Below are 16,505 nucleotides of genomic sequence, written 5' to 3' on the forward strand. Positions count from 1 at the left end.
CCTGCCCCCCCCATGGCCTGTCCATGAAGCAAACAAGTGTTTAAAAGCAACCAGACGTTTACAAAAATAAAAAAGGCTCACTTGGCTCCTTTTCCTCCACTTGCATTTGAGATAAACGAGAGGAACTTTGGAGCAAGTATCACAACTATTTACAGGCAGAAAGTCTCTTGTCTCTCCACCCACCACACAACAGTCCTGGTACTATGCAAAAGGTCTTTTGAAAAGAACATTTCAAGAACAGCCAAAATATGTATTTCGTTTAAATAATGGAGGTGTGTAGTTGAAAAGGGAGGGTAAAAGTCGCAGCCTCTTGCGACCCTGAGCCTAACTCAGTAAGCAACCCTATCCCCCTGTCACTTCCGTGCCGGAGAATTTTTCTTCATAGCAGTGCCAGGCAGAGGCTGCCTCCCCTATCTGGCTTTGAAGGTGGAGTTCAAAGACCTCCAAGGGCTTCTTGATGCCTCTTCCCATCTGCTGGGCTAGGGCAGTTCCTTGCTGGCCGGTGGTCAAGGCCTGGTGGGCAAACGTGTCTCCTTGAATGCTTGTCCCCAGAAAGAGTGAGTAGCACCACAGCCCACCCCCAACCTCTGGGAAGTTCTGCCGGCCTTCCTTGCAGGAGGAACGCATCCAACCCTCACCTCTTTGGCTGAGCTGTTTGACTCCAGGATGTGCTCTGCCAGTCTTCCCCAACCTGGCACACCCTGAGTTGTAGTCCAAACTTCTGGAGGGTGCACCAGGTTGGGGAAGCCTGCAGTGAGGTCACAGAGCAGGCCTTTGTCCTGAAGGCAGGCAGCACCCCCTTTAGGAGACCTTCCCCCAGGCAAACTGGTGGGCTGATTCTTGTGGTGACTGAGGCAGGGCTGGAGGTTCTGAAAGACAGTTTTGGGCCCGTCCCTGCTCTCTTGTCCCCGACTCCAACAAACTTCTTGTGCTCTGTAAGATCCCTGCTACATTCATCCAGCTGTCAGGCCTAGAGCGGCTGCCTTAAGGCCCACAGGCCTGAGCTCACTCCCCAGCAACTCCAGCTGGGGTAGGGGGAGAGAGACCGCGTTGCTGGCTGCCAGCGTAGAGCAGCCTTCCCCAAGCTGAGCCCCTCCAGGCGTTTCAGACTGCACCTCCCATCAGTCCCAGCCAGCACAGCTGTGCTCCATTAAGCCCCAGCATCATACAGCTGTGGTGGCTGTGGGCTCATGGGAGTTGTAGTCCCAAGCGTCTGGAGGGCACCCTCTTGGAGAAGGCTAGTGTAGATGACACTGAGCAAGCTGTGCCAACAGCCCAGCGCGGTAGAAGAAAGCTGCCTGTGTTCAATGATGCTCTCATTTGGGGGGGGCGGTGGCTGGAGAGTCAACAGCTGGCCCCCAGCAGCTACTGCAAGGAGTCATGGAGCTTAGAGGGCTGGCCAGAGATGCTCAGCTGGTGAGGGCAGGAGAATGTCTAAACGTCTGTTGCAATGGACAGCCCAAATACACGCCGGGGGGGGGAGGGAGTCCTGTCTCCCTGCAGAAGGGGTTGGAGCCCCATGGAAGGGCAGCACAGCACCTGCCTGAGCCCTCTGCTCCTCCACAGCAGCGGGACTGAGAAGTGGAGAATAAGTCCCGAGGAAAGCACTGAAGCCAGGAAACAGAGGGAGGGAGGGAGACACCCAGCCCTGGTTTGGCTGATGCCTGCCTAAAGCAGCCTTGAGCAGCTTGGCACCCTTTGGCTGTTTTGGACCATGCCTCTCATCAGCCCTGCCCCCGAAGGAGGGCTTGGATTCCCCACGAGGAGGAGGCCCTGCAGAGCACCACCCAGTCTGGGCATCCAGTGCCTGCCACCCCAACTCCAGCTCATGGGGGAGGAAAGGAGTGGAGGGGGGCTCTAGGAGGATGGGCTGCCCCTTGACAAGAAAAGCCCCAGCTGGGGAACACCCCAGGAAAAGGCAGCATGAGCCACAGGGATTCGAAGAAGGAGAGGCAGCTGCTCTGTCTCAGCCCTGGCGCCAAAAGTCCTTTCAACTCCTGCAACTGAAAAGGGGCCTTGCGGGCCATGAAGACCAGTCCGGTACCAGAGACAGGAACCCTTCCTCAGTCGGTCACCTCCAACAAATTGGAACCTTGCCTTGAGTGACCCCTGGGAGTCACGCTTGGCCTGAGCCCCAGCATCTTTTGGGGAGTCCCCCAAGAAGGGCTGCCAGGGAAGGTCCAAGTGGGAGCCAACAGGTCCCTGAACAGGGGGAGACTCCCCCCTTCTGTTTGCCATTGTATAAGTTACGTGTATATATATATATATTTATATATATTTGAGAGAGAGACACAACACACACCCTTTAAGAAATAACACCCACTCTCATCAGCTTTACATAGAAGCAACGCCTTGGGGCCTTGCCCTTTGCCTTTCTCAGCAAACCCTTCGCGAGACCTCATCAAGAAGCCCCACTGCCACTATCACATGTGAGCTCTGGAGCAAAGAGGGGGAAAGGGCCCTGGAGCTCCGAGATGGGAAACGGCTCCAGCCTGCCTGCACCGACCAGCCAGACGTGCCACTCCTCTTCCTGGCACGGCAAGAGCAGGCACCCCTCACACACCCCGACGGGCAGAAGAGGGCCTTGGTAAACTGCCCTTCCAGCACTACGGGAGGGAGAGTTGCATGTCGTCTTTTGCTGCGTTTCGGTCAGCCAACCAGCCCCCTTCCCAGCTGCAGGCGGCCCCAAGACAGTTGCAGACCCACGGGGTAGGGGGGGAGGCTGCTCCAACAGCAGAAGGTGGGGGAGTCTCTCGCTCCCCGCGTTGCCTACATCTGTGCCCCCTGCTGCCAGCACGGGCCTGGGCGTGGGGAGGAGGAAGAGAGCTCACTTGAGCAAGGATATGTCGTCCGCAAAGTCATCGTGGCCACGGCGCAGGCAGCGCAGGCAGCGCCACTGGGACACCATGAGGCAGAGGGGAAGCATGAAGAGAGCACAGATGGCAGCCATGACGTAGGCGATGGTCATCAGCGTCGACTCGTCCGTCTGGGGAATGTTGTAGCCGCAGTCCTCCATGTTGGAATGCAGAAAGGGCCCATCCACGGCTGCTGTCCGAAACTCATCATGCACTGAAGCTGGGGAGTGCGGAGATGCAACATATAAACGCGCAGGGCCCCATTCAGTGGTCAGGCGCATGACTTGCATGCAGGAAGTCCCACGTTCAATCCCCAGCACTCCCAGGTAGGGCTGAGAAAGACCCGACTCGGCCCTCAGAGAGTCGCTGCCTGTCAGTGCAGACATTGCTGAACTAGATGGGCCAAGGGCCTATGAGGAGGCAGCTTCCTGTGTTGCCTGATACCAGGGGTGGGGAATTATCGCCTCCAGCCCCTGCAAGCCACGTGTGACAGCAGGTCACCTGTTTTTGCCCACCCGCTCTGAAATCACGCAGGCAAAGACACAGTCCTGCCCTCTGCAAGCACTGATGGCCAGCTGATGCCCCCTGCAACCCCCCTTGTGGCCCAGATGGCATCTTTACCTGCCCCTCCCCTGACATCACATAGGATGGCAGCAGGTGCAAGCCAAGTGGGCATTGCTTGGCTGAAAGAGCCTGAGGGGCCAAATGGGGCCAATCAGGCTCTTGAGCTGTCTGTTCCCACTGCTGCCTTACTCCACATCAGATCAGTGGCCAGCCTAGTCCTCTGTGACCTCCTCTAATTGGCTAGCGCTCCCCAGCACAAAGGGGACTCGAGGCTATGGAGGGCAAATGAGGTGACAAAGTAAGGCAGAGGTCCTTCCCTTGATACAAGATGTGCGAGGCCTGGGTGTGACAAGGCACTCTGTGCATGTTCTGAGAGATACTATACTGTGTTACAACTCTGCACAATGCAGGGATGAATCCTGGTATTGAGAAGAGGTTTGAGGGCTCAGACCCAGTTCAAATTAGGGCAGGGTGGGGTGGCAAAGCAAGGGCCAAGCACTGGCAATTGGGTGTGTTGTTCAGTGGCTCTGTCTGGTGGCTGCTTGCCCATCACCCCCCTTCTGCAGGCAAGAGCTCCTGACTCTCACGCACAGCCTTACCGTGACAGGCGCTGACAGCAAAGCCAATGCGCTTGTGCGCCCGGTCGAAGACCACATAGAAGCCCTCCATGACGACTGCACCCATGACGGTGCCGGTGGAAGATTGGGAGATGGCAAACTTGTAGCACTCGTCCTGAGAGGTGGCCACATCCTCAACAGGCCGCAGGTATTGCTGAAGGAGGTGGAGGCAGAGGCCTTTGGTCAGCTGCAGAACAACAAGGTTTCTACCTCCCTTCTCCAAATGAGAACAACTGGGACTCAAACCATTTCCTGCTGATTGTCTTGCCCTCTAAGCTCAGGTCTGTTGTGGTTGCCCAGAGAAGTGGGGAAAGCACTCTGCCCATGCTCAGTCACGCTTGGATTTATTATTTCACAAGTGCTAGGACTGAGCCCTGTTCATATTCAGCAGCACTTTCCAAAGTGCACTGCCTTCTGCATGGCTGCCTGTGTGCATGCCACGTTTCGATCAGTGGTGCCTGGTGGCACCGTGGCAGTGGGGCAGTAAAATCCGCTCCAGCTTTTAGCTCAAACTTTCAAGGACCTATAAGGCCATCAAGTCCAACCCTCTGCTCAACGCAGGAATCCAAATCAAAGCATTCCCAACAGATGGCTGTCCAGCTGCCTCTTGAAGGCCTCCAGTGTCGGAGAGCCCACTACCTCTCTAGGTCATTGGTTCCATTGTCGTATGGCTCTAACAATTAGAAAGTTTTTCCTGATGTCCAGTCGAAATCTGGCTTCCTGCAACTTGAGCCCATTATTCCGTGTCCTGCACTCTGGGACGATCGAGAAGAGATCCCGACCCTCCTCTGTGTGACAACCTTTCATGTACTCGAAGAGTGCTATCATATCTCCCCTCAGTCTTCTCTTCTCAAGGCTGAAAATGCCCAGTTCTTTCAGTCTCTCCTCACAATCTTCTTTTTCACTCCCAGAAAACTCCTGACCCCTTCCTTGCCTCTCCTTCTCTCCCCTCCCACCCCGGCTACAAACACACATTGCAGTGGACTCAGGCACCTACCTGTGGCAGGATGCTGATCCGGAAGGACTGGTTGGTGGTCTCACCCATCAGATAGAGAGAGATGACTGGAAAGATGTGCCAGGGAGTGGTGCCCACTTGCCAGCAAACCAGTTGCTCCCCTAGCCAGAAGCCATCAGGGAACTTCTCCGTCTGTGGGAGAGGGACAGAGGGGGTCTTCTTGGGACCAGATTGTGGAGGGAGGGGTGCCATTTTTTATTTCCCCCCCATTGTCCCAAGTCAACAATGATGAAGGTCCTCCAGGTTCTGTCCCCCACCCCTCAGTGGTGCAATGAAGCTTCATGATAGGACATCTAGGCACGGAGATGCTCTGGGGAGGTGGTGGTGGTGGGGAGTGGATCTTACCACTTTCACGCACATTGGTACACATTCACAGACAATGCCCAGTTATGGCAACTGAACTCCTTTTCCCAATATGTGCCGATTGCATAAGTTCAGAACAGCTCTGCTGGATGAGACCAGTGGGGGCCCATCTAGTCCAGCATCCTGTTCTCATAGTGACCAACCAGATGCAAAATCAGGATGTTCTGGTCCTGGAGTCGAGGGACTCCTAGTGGAGCTTTCACAACACCACAAACCCACCTGGAGGCCAGCCACAAGCCACAGAGCCTGGGGCAATGCAAATGGGGGGGACACCCTTCCTCTTTCCAAGAGGCGGAGGGTGCTGAGCCCCAAACCATCTGCCCCCCCTTGTGCGATTCTCACCGAGGAGGCCGTCTTGATGGACTTCACAGCTGCCTCAAAGACCTTCTTGGGGAGCCGGAGGTTGGTGGTGCCACTGTCCACAATGCTCTTGTCGTAGTTGTACTGTGGGAAGAGGCAAGACCCTCAGGTTCCTAACCTGCCCCCCCTCCCCAAGGTGATGTGTGCAACTCCCAGACCAGCAACTCCATGCTGGGGGGGGGAGGGTGAACTTGGCCTCTGCTGGTTCCTCTTTTGCAGCCAGGCTGAGCACAACCAAATCTCAAATCAGAGATGGGGTGGGGGTGGGGCAGCTGGTGGGGGTGGACTGCAGCAAGTAATTGGCTAGAGGAGCAAGGACAGGACTCAAGCCGCAACAGCCCCCACCCCCACTGTGCCAAAAGGTGGGCCTATAAAGCTGCCTCCACCCCTGCCCTGAACTGAGGCACCCGACTGGTGGCACCACCAGCCACACCCCCTCCTGGACCCCTCACCTCCTTGCAGTCCAGCTGGAGGTCCTGACCGTTGACCTCTATCTTGACAATGATGACCTCGTAATACCACTCCTTCCGGATGGGGGTGTACCAGATGCTGCCCACGTAGAGGGACTGGTCGATGCCCCCAATGATCTGCAGGAAAAGGGATGTGGCAGGGCAAGCATTTGGGGAAGGGGCTGGGGGGGAGGGAGGGCTGCTGCCTCATCCCTACCCTCCACTTCTTCTTGCTTCCTTGCTTGCTTGAACAGCTGCAAGCTCAAAGCTGCCTGGAATTCCAGGCCTTGCAACCCCCACAAGCCCTTCTGCTCCCCCAGTGCAAATGCATGACATGACCTATAGGGAGGGAAAGACACTGCATGTGCTCAGAGACACTCCTCTCATTTGCCTTGGATGGGCAGCTGCTGCCCTCAACAGCAGAGAGAAGTGGGACCCTCCCTGCCCCTTTGCCACTCACCATGCTGCCCCCCACAGACGCCAGAGCCTCCGAGTTGTTTGACGGAAAGTCTGCTCCACACAGCTGCAGGGAGAAGATGTTGGGCACCTGGGTCTGCCTCACCAGGGAGTCAAAGAAAGGCTCCAGGGTGTCATCAGGCTGCAGGGGAGAAGCGAGGGACCCAGAATCAGTGAGGAATGAGCAGCAGGCCCAACACGCTGACCTGGGCTTCAAGCTCTCAGGCTGGCCCTGCTAGGCTTTGATGGGGATTCCTCTCTTGACAGCGCTGGAATCCCCAGGAGCGGGAGATGGGAAACATCTGTAGCCCTCCTGAAGTTGCTGGACTCCAGCTCCCACCAGCAGAGCCAGTGGTTAGGGCTGATGGGAGCTCGAGGAGCCCAACACCACTGTGGGGGGCACCTTCGGCTCCCCATCCCTGGGTGAGATGGTACATTCCAATCAAGGCAGCTGCTGTGCTGCTTCTGGGCAAAGGTGCAAAGATCTGTTTGCTCGACCGGAAATACAGAGTGGCTAGCCACTCAGGTTTAGCACAGTTTACCACACAAAGTGCTTACAGTCTTGCAGAGGACTGGCAGAAGGCTAATTTTGCATTGTTTATTATTATTATTATTATTATTATTATTATTAGCTTGACACCCAAAGGTCCCCAAGTGACTTACATAATGTTAAAACAAAAACAAATAAAGCGCCCTATAAAAACATGACCATAAACAACCACAAAACCACAGCAATACCCCCCATGCAGCCATAGGAAGGTGTGGCAGCGCATTAAAACAAAACATCATCTCAATCTATCAAATGCCTGGGAGAAAAGGTACGTCTTTACTTGGCGCCGACAATATGACACTGAAGGAGCCAGCTGGCCCTCACTGGGGAGCATATTCCACAGCTGGGGAGCCACCACTGAAAAGGCTGTCTCCCTCGTCACCACCCTCCAAGCCTCCCTCAGAGGGAGGAAGTGGCATTGTAGGTGGCATTCAGGAGGGCAGTGCCCACCAGAGGAAGCAGCTCAATTTTAGAATCAGCCAGATTGGCCACCTAAGCACCCTGCACTTGCCAGAAGCCACTTCAAGAGAGATTTCTCCCTCTGTGGAGGGGTACCCTGCTTTGCTTGCTTCTGGGGCTGCAATGCAACTTCAAAGGCAAGCCTCAAAATGGCACTGGAAAACTAGGGGATTTTAATAAATGTTAACTGCCCAATGCATTTCCACTAAGAGAGTAAAGGAAAATACAAAAAGTTTACTCTGCAGTGCTAATTTGTGCTGGAATGGTTTACGATGCCACTTGCATTATACAATTTCCACAGTAGCAAATGTGCCCACACTGATGCCAGACTCACCCGGGCAATCTCAGCGTACGCCAGGCCAAGGATCCCTTCCCAGTTGGATCCGTTGATGAAAAACTTGTCTGACTCTGTGATGGCAGCAATGTTGGCACGGACAGTGACGTTTGGGCCATGAGGAATGGCCACAAGGTCGGTGCCCAGCTCCCCTTCCCACTTCCCTTGCGTGTACGGCACATAGACCCCCTTCCGCAGGTCCCGGTAGGAGCTGGAGCTGCAAGAGACACAGGCAGAGGGTGCATGGCAGTGAGGGCATGGGAAAAGGCAGGCGGGAGGCAAGTGGAGGGCTGGGTGCATGCGCAGGGTGCAAGCTGGGCATCGGCATTTGTGCACCAGAACCTGCCCATCAAGGCCTAGAAAACTCTAGGAAGAGTACAGGAGAAATTGCTGGAAAGGGGTCCTGCTCAGTGGCAGAGAGCCTACATTGCGTGCAGAAGGCCCCGGGCTCAATCCTCAACATCTCCCAGTAATGCTGGGAAAGACGCCCTGTCTGAAACCCTGGAGAGCTGCTGCCAGTCAGTGTTGACAATACTGAGCTAGATGGAACAATGGCCTGACTTGGTAGAAAGCAGCTCACTGTTCCTAGAATAGTACCAATCCCTATATCTATATCTATATATGTGTGTGTGTGTGTATTGTATGTTATGTATTTTAATTTATTTAATGTTTTTGTGATTTTGCTGTTTATAATTTTATTATGTATGTGGTTGATTTTATTTTTGTAAGCCACCCTGAGTGCCCTATTATAGGGTAGCAGGGCAGGATAGAAATATTTTAAATAAATAAATAAATAGAAGGTTAGATTGTTATGCTATTTTACTGCTTCAGCCACTTGGAACATAAACATTCTACATAAATAAATATTGATATTTTTCTCTATTTTTCATTCACTCCCCTTGCCAATGTCTCATGTCCCATTTTATTTTTATTAGCTATCAAGTTTACTATTATTATCACCAAGTTTATCATCATCATCATCTATTCTGGATGGTTTGGGGGTGCTCCTGGATCCGAGCAAGGGGGAGCAGCCAGTGAGAGGCTCATGGACCGAGGCAACCATTCCGAGAGCACTCTTGGTAGAAGTGAGCAACTGCAACGCTGCAGTGCTTGCTGCAGAGGGCATTCTGGGGTCCCAGGAGGGCGGGGGCTTCATGCTCCTGTGTGTCTGCTCAGCAGCAGATGACCTTGAGGCAGGTCTGCCTGTGCACCCCACTGCTTGCCTCACTTTGCTGCAGGCCAAGTTCCCCATCAGCACATGGGCTCTGACCTGGCCCTCGCTCTCCCCCACTGCTTCTCTCTCACTTCCCCCCACCACAGAGAGGCAGCACTGAGCTGCCCAAGGCAGGGAATTGGCCTTGCCCATTGTCCCTGGTGCCCTGGAGCAGCTCGAGGGCCACACAGGCTCTCCGCATTTCGTCTCTCACAGCACGGCACAGAAAGAAGCCATTGAGCCCTGGTCTGGGCGGAAGTCACCTGGTGCCACCCGCGGAATGCCAGCCTGTGGCCACATGCTCAAGGAAGACCCTGATCAGACAGGCAGGTGGAACAGGCACCAGCCCCGTGCCTGGCTCTTGCAAAGGCCAAGGCCCATGACCATCTGGTGGACGAGGCGGGGCGGGCAGGAGGGCCTTGCAAGCAGAGCTACCCTGCCCCATGCCACCTTCCCAACATACTCACAGTTGGCGCCGATAGTACCGCCTCAGGAAAGCGTGAGGGGCTGCACCCACAGCAAAGTTACTGCTCCCTGTGTCCACAAGGATATTCAGCTGGGGGAAGAGGAAGGAGGAGCAGAAGGTCAGTGTGAGGCACGCAGATAACTGCAGGGCAGCCCAGATCAGCTTGCTGAATCCCATTGGCACAATGAGCTGCCTATGCTCACCCACTGCCGTCTTTTAACAGGTTAGATCATCACAGCTCCAGAAACACAAGACAGGTTAAACAGCACAAGCTCTTTTGTAAGACCGGCTTCTGTCAGTGTTAGGAACATGCAGTCTTTCGGACGACACAGAACTCTTCCTGATGCAGAAAAGATCTAAATATTGGCTACAGAGAACAAGCTTGGAATATAGATGCAAATCTTCAGTTGGTTCTGGCAACAACCTCTTAAAATTCTAAGTGCTGGAAGTGCCAGGCAAGTTTCCCCCAGGGAAGATAATACCTATGTGCATGTGTGTTCCCCCCAAAGGATGAGATGGGCCAGGAGCACAAGATCCCTGCTTCATCTGCTGTCCTTGGTCTGCAGTGACAGCAGCAGCTCAGCGCGGTTCTGCCGGTGTCCCGGAGGAAGTGCAACAACGGCAGTAAGCTGCAGGCATATCAGTTCCCATGTGCCGCTGGAGGAAGGTCAGAGCCATCAGACTCCAAGGTGGGGGCGCTGCGACTGGAAGGAGCCTGCTTCCTCCCCGCCCCGCCACCCCCAACACCCAGCCTAACCTTTTGAACAATGGGCACAGCAAAAAGAGCCAGCTAACCTTGCCTGGTCAAAACTTCAAAACGGGGTTATTCTGAAGTGGTTCTGTCTGAAACAACACAGGAGCATTGTCCTCTGTGGCCCTCCAGCTGTTGCTGAACCACAGTTCCCATCTGCTCCACCAGCTGGCACGGCCAGTCATCAGGGATGATGGGAGCTGCTGTCCAGCAACAGGTGGGGGGCAGCACAGGCACCCTCCCCACATGAGGAGCTTCATTCTGATTGAGGAGCCCTCCCTGCATGAGAGCACCACCTCTCCTTCCTTGGTAGCCATGCAGCAAAGGGCCCCTGGATGGGGACCTGGGGACCGCACCAGCTTGAGCCCAGCAGCTTAGGAAGGAGTTTCACCCAGCGCAAGGCCACATAAAGAACAAAGTAGCCACTCATAGCCCTGCATATCTAAGCAGTCCCAAAGCGAGCAGGCAAGGGCAGTGTGGAGATCTCCTCAGGTCGTTTTCTGCTATTGTCAGGCAAGACTGCAGCATTTGCACCCATGTGCACTCTACAGTTCCGGGAAGAAAGGGCACATGTGCCTCATCGTGATGAGATCACAAGCAGGATGCCAGATATCTGTTGGCTCTGTTTCCAGAATCATTCACATAAGATTCTTCTATATTTAATACAGCATTTCACCAAAATTCATCATCGTTCCATTCCATACGGCTCACTTTAAAGGTCCATCAGCAGCCATTAGCCGTTGTGCACAGCATGAGGATTCTCTAGGTTATGAGTGCACTAGTGCTCAGCTGCATTCAATGTTTCCTTAAAGCATTTATACAGCACAAGAGCACTTAGCTCTGCTACTCCTACAATTTTTATCACAGCATTTCACAAAGGCATCCCCCCCCTTATGCCTCCTGACCATTCCCACACAAGGCTCCGATAGGTCAGCAACCCACCTGGCACAGTAACATGATGCTCCTGTAGGTCAGCGAATCCCATAGCTGATCCAGAACTAGGGGCAGACCCAAATGGCAAGGAATGACCCTTGACATAAATAAGGAGGCAAACTGTGCTGCAGCCACTGAGCAGGAGAGGGGGACCTTTGGCCCTCCAGATGTTTCTGAACAACAGTTCCCATCAGCTCCAGCAAGCATCCAGCAACCTCTGGATGGCCATAAGTTCTCCACATTTGACCTTAGAGACCAAGACCAGAACAACCTAGATGACAACTGGTTCAGGCAGAGCTTTTGAGTCACCACAAACACAGTGATTTGCTGCAACTGGCTTTTTTTGCAAGTGCTAAGTGGTTAAGGTGCTGGACTACGACCTGGGAGACCAGGATTTGAATCCCCACATAGCCATGAAGCTCACTGGGTGACCTTGGGCCAGTCACTGCCTCTCAGCCTCATGAAAACCCTGTTCACAGGGTTGCCACAAGTTGGAATCGACTTGAAGGCAGTACATTTACATTTTCAAGTCATTGCATCCAGGTATGAACTGGCCTTAGGTGCATATGGGCTGTACACTCCAGCAGGTCAACAGAGAGAGAACGAAATGCGGTAAGACAGGCACACAGAGCTGATCTGGCATTCCTCTGAGCTTCTTTGTTAATGATCCACCACAAACAGAGTTAGTTTTGTGCTTTTGCTATATTTTGTTCTTACCAAGTTAATTTAGCTTAAAAGAAAAGGAGCGATGCCTCTTCCAGGTGCAGAGAAGGACATTTTATTGAGCCAGCATGTTTCAGGATTTTCTTAGGCACAACCAATTTCAGTCCTTGATCTCCAGACTGTTGTAAAATTGCTTTGGAAACTAGAAAGTGAAATTAGTTGTGCTTTGGAGTGCCCTGGAAGAAGAATTCAATTTGAAACAGGCTCAATAAAAAGCCCTTCTCTGCCCCTGGAGGTTTTTTCCATGCTTTCCCACCTCTCCTCTTCTAATTTGGTTTTAAGCCACCTCCTTGTTCCACTTTACACATCTGATGATGAAACACATCTGATACAAAAACCTAGGCACCTCTTGCAGCAGGGAGTGTAGAGGACAGAACCCTACCAGCTACTTTTGCCCAGGACACCACAAACAATTATGCACTGCACCAAAACAGCCTCTTCCCTGCATCCCAGAGGAAACAGCAGCACACCACTGCTGGATTTCCTGGCAACTTAAATCCCATCTGTTCATCTATAAACCTGGGCAGGTAAAACACCCTCAACACCTACCAGGCCAAGGTCAGGGTTCTAGTTTTGGTGTACAAAGCCCTATACAGCTTGGGACCAGGATACCTGAAAGACCATCTTACCCCTTATATACCCAGTTGATCACTGCACCCTGCAGGTGAGGGCCTCCTGCAGATACCATCTTTTCAGGAGGTCTGTTCTGCACAAAATAGGAAACAGACGTTTAGTGTGGCGGCACCTACCCTGTGGAACTCCCTACCCTTGAATATTAGACAGGCACCATCTCTGTTATCTTTTCGGTGCCTGTTGAAGACCTTCCTCTTTCAACAAGCCTTTTAACTTGAGACCTTATCTCAGTCTGCTTCTGTGTTGGAACTGCTTTTTAATATGCTTTTAAACCCTTTAAAAAAAAACACGTTTTTTATCCTTTTTAAAAAAAAGTCTTCAAAGCTTTTTAAAAAATTTTTTTTAAAGTTGTTTTGTTTAAACGCATTTTAATGTCTGTTTTTATGATGTGTTGATGTGTTTTTAGTGCTTTTGTTTGCCACCCTGGGCTCCTGCTGGGAGGAAAGGCAGGATATAAATCAAATAATAAATAAATAAAATGGATCTCCCTGCTGGGCCGCCTTAATCCTGACCTCACAAGAGCTCCTGTCTTCTAATCCTCTAGCTACAGCATGCCAGGGAAGGACTTACTGGTTTTGCACTAATCAGCAAACTACAGTGGCTGCAGCATTGATGGTGTATATGCATATGTGCACATGCACATGGGCCCACTTGGCACAGCACCAGCACCTACAGGGCAGACTTTGCTCCCATAAATCCCCTCCAATAATTTTTTAACCACCCTCCACCTGTCTCTTTCTAAATACTTGCTATCCACACCATGCAACAATGTTAAATTGCCATATGTTTAATTAAATTAACAGATGAAAATGAAAATGGCCAGCTCCCCCACCTACTTAAACCAACCCTGCAGGCAAATTTGGCCTGCTCTGCTTCTGCTGCTACTTGCTATTCACCATCTCCTTGCCTGAATGTGAAGAGTGATCTCCAATGCACACCTGTTCAGGACTAAGGCCTATTGAATCAGTGAAGCTTATTTATTTATTTATTTATTACATTTATATACCGCCCAATAGCTGAAGCTCTCTGAGCGGTTTACAGCAATTAAAAACAATTACAAAATGATCATGCATAACATTGGCCAGCATGATGCTCTTGTAGCCAGGAGGAAGCACCATTGAGTCAATCACAAGGCAAAATGTGACCCTTTCCCCAAACAGAGCTTGTTTTTCCCACCCAGTGACCCCCACCAAGACACAGACTCCAGCAGCCTTGAAAGAGCAGCCTAGCATCTCAGGCAGAGGACTGACCTCCCCCCCCCCCCGCCAACCTGTAAGTGGGTCCTGGAGGGAGATGAAGCCAGCCTTTACTCCACAGGACAGCAAGGTGAGCCGCCCCCCGCATCAGCAGTGTCATTCTCACTTTGCACCTGGTACCCAGAAAAGTCAATGGTTTGCACACCGCAGTGTCCCCACTGAGGATACTCTGCTCAAGCCGCCTCCCCCACCAAAGCCTGGAGGCGGCACTGCTTGGCTTTTGAAGCAAGACTCACTTGCGCGTTCACACACACACACACACACACACACACACACAGAAGCTGGCCACCAAACTCCACAAAATTTACCTTCACAAACTCACACTTTCCCTCATCCACATGACATGACACCATCATTGTAGAGCCAAAGTCTGAATCTGAGTATTTTAGGGAAGTAATGCCAGCATTGCTCTGGTTTTGGAGGGTGAGTTTGCAGAGGGGTTTTATTCACTAGCTGGAGTTTTGCCACTAAATAAATAAAAGTGCTCATATACATACCTGGTATCAATTATTCACACAAACAAATATACTTCTGCTTTTTCTCCTCGCCTACACACACACACTTTATATAAGGAGCCTTTAATTCCACCAAAAGCATCATATGTTGTTGGCAACTTGCTCACTTGGCACGCAGCCAGTTGAAGAGGCAGCCTTCCTGGAATCAGGCAGCCCGGAGCAAACCTGCTTGGCTAGGCAAGGCAAGGGAGGCATTTTTGTGGCATTTTCCCCAGCTGTCAGAGCCAGCTCCCCAGTGGAAGGAGGACACAGAAAGCCCCTCACCCACACCACGGGCTGCCTTTGAAAAGCAAAGGTGCTGAGACTCCTGCCCTTGTTTTCTTCACTCTCTCCCAAAATCCCACATTCATGAGGGCTGGCTGTGGCATGGGAAAGGCATTCTGCACATCCTCAGAGGTGCTTGCTATCATCACTACCCCACAGGATTCAGGGCCAAGACCTGGCACTAAAAATAACTCCCAGGGCTAAGTTGCAGCTCAGCTTAAACCCCAACATCTGCCCAGGTGCATCAGGCTGCACAGAGGGCTTCCTCTGCAACCTCGTGTTTGCATGCAAGACAAAATGCCACTTCTCCCTTTGCATCCATTCACACACACTCAAAGCAAGCTCTTCCTCCAATAGTACCTATAACCAGCTTCTCATTTCCAAATGGCAATTGCTGCACAGAAGCCCGGCCCTCCACAATTCTGTATTAGAGGAAAGAAACGCTCCTTTTTCACATAGCAAGAAATGACTGCATTCTCCTCTTCCCTCAGTAGCTGCACTTCTACAAAAAACACTTTCCCTGCCTCATAGCCTGCGCCCTGCAGGGCAGCAAACAAAGCTGCTTCAGTTCCAGAAAAACATCTCAGTCTACAGGGACTGTTTTGCTTGCTCTGGAAAGGCAGAAGGCTGGTTCATGTCAGCCAGGGACACTTGTGCTCTGCCTGTGAACAGGTGAAGAGTCACAGCAGGCCTGGGACCTGCGGGAGAGGGGGGGCAAAGGCACCCGACTTCAGCGAAAGGCCAAGTCTGATTAACGGACCCAGCTGGCTGCCTTTTGGTGTGTCTTTAAACACTGTTTGGGCTTTGAAAGGGTCGAAGCAACAAGCTCTTCCTCCCCATCACTTCCACCCAGCGGTGAAGCCAGTCCAGGGCGTGAACAAGGAGGCAAGCGGGCTGCCTGTGCCCGGGCTCAGGCTCCCCAGGGCAGGGAGGGTCGGCCACTCTGCCAAGCTGTCGGGGCTCTGGCCTGCGGCTTGTGCCGTGAGCGCGAGCATTTCCCGTCTCCGCCAAGAGAGGCCTTTTGTGGCTGTCAGTCCCCCTCCACGCCCCAGGGAATCCTCGGCGCCGCCCAAGAGGTTTTGAGGGTGCTGCACGAGGGGACGCCGCCGCCGTGCCCCACACAGCCAGAACCCCTGAAGGTTTGGGGTGACTGCAGCCGGTCTTCCCGAGAGCGGCTAAGAGGCTGAGCTGCGAGCAAACCAAAGTCCTTGGTGCAAATTTTGCCTCTGCCCTGAACCCACGAGGCGGTCTTTGGAAGCCGCCCCCCCGCCCCATTTGTAACACCCCCAACCGTCTTCGCAGGATGGATCCCGGGCCTTGGCCACGGAGCCCTCTGAGCGCCTCTGGAAGGGCTCCCTTCTGTTGCAGACCGTAGTCCCCCCGCCCCCTCACCAGCACGCCGGCCGGCCTGGGCTGCTGCCCCTCGCCTGGGTTCGTCTCCTGGCCGGAGGCGGCTCACCTTCTGCGGGGGGCTCCCCACCGTCATCGTCACGTAGTAGCCCTGCCCGGACTTGCCGCGCAGATTGTCCAGCATGCCTGCGAAGGCGCCGCCTCCGCCGCCAACACTCTCGTCCGGCTCCTCGGCCGCGCGCTGCGCCTGCGGCTCCGGCGAGCTCAGCGGCCCGCTCCGCAAGGGCAGCCAGAGCCCGACGGGCGCCTGGACAGGGCCGCGCGCCACCCCGGAGCCCAGGCACAGCAGGAGGCCCAGCAGCGCCCGAGCCATGCCGAG

At 53.3% G+C, this 16,505-nt stretch overlaps 1 protein-coding gene across 2 annotated transcripts; it reads right to left on the reverse strand.

The window, feature by feature from the left end:
* Positions 1 to 2,304: 2,304 nt before the first annotated feature.
* On the reverse strand, positions 2,305 to 16,505 carry BACE1 (beta-secretase 1). 2 transcript variants are annotated; one of them, XM_061593265.1, is made up of 9 exons: positions 16,236 to 16,505; positions 9,703 to 9,791; positions 8,023 to 8,239; positions 6,684 to 6,821; positions 6,227 to 6,361; positions 5,757 to 5,858; positions 5,034 to 5,183; positions 4,019 to 4,190; positions 2,305 to 3,075 (listed from the first exon to the last, which is right to left on the reverse strand). In XM_061593265.1, exons 1-9 carry the CDS (start codon positions 16,497 to 16,499, stop codon positions 2,828 to 2,830), a joined length of 1,515 nt encoding a protein of 504 aa, XP_061449249.1. In that variant the 5' UTR covers positions 16,500 to 16,505; the 3' UTR covers positions 2,305 to 2,827. The 2 variants fall into 2 exon arrangements, with proteins under 2 accessions (XP_061449249.1, XP_061449248.1); XM_061593264.1 differs by having other exon boundaries at positions 4,019 to 4,223.

Source organism: Rhineura floridana, chromosome 12 (genome assembly GCF_030035675.1).
Source record: "Rhineura floridana isolate rRhiFlo1 chromosome 12, rRhiFlo1.hap2, whole genome shotgun sequence".
NCBI classification, from domain to species: Eukaryota; Metazoa; Chordata; class Lepidosauria; order Squamata; family Rhineuridae; genus Rhineura; species Rhineura floridana.

Bases quoted from the DNA above. Each gene is read 5' to 3' on its own strand.
- BACE1 (XM_061593264.1), bottom strand. From the start codon at position 16,499: ATGGCTCGGGCGCTGCTGGGCCTCCTGCTGTGCCTGGGCTCCGGGGTG. The intron at 5,184-5,756 runs GTGAGAATCGCA...CCTCTCCCACAG, and splicing joins CCATCAAGACGGCCTCCTCG to ACGGAGAAGTTCCCTGATGG. The intron at 4,224-5,033 runs GTAGGTGCCTGA...GTTGTTCTGCAG, and splicing joins GGATCAGCATCCTGCCACAG to CTGACCAAAGGCCTCTGCCT.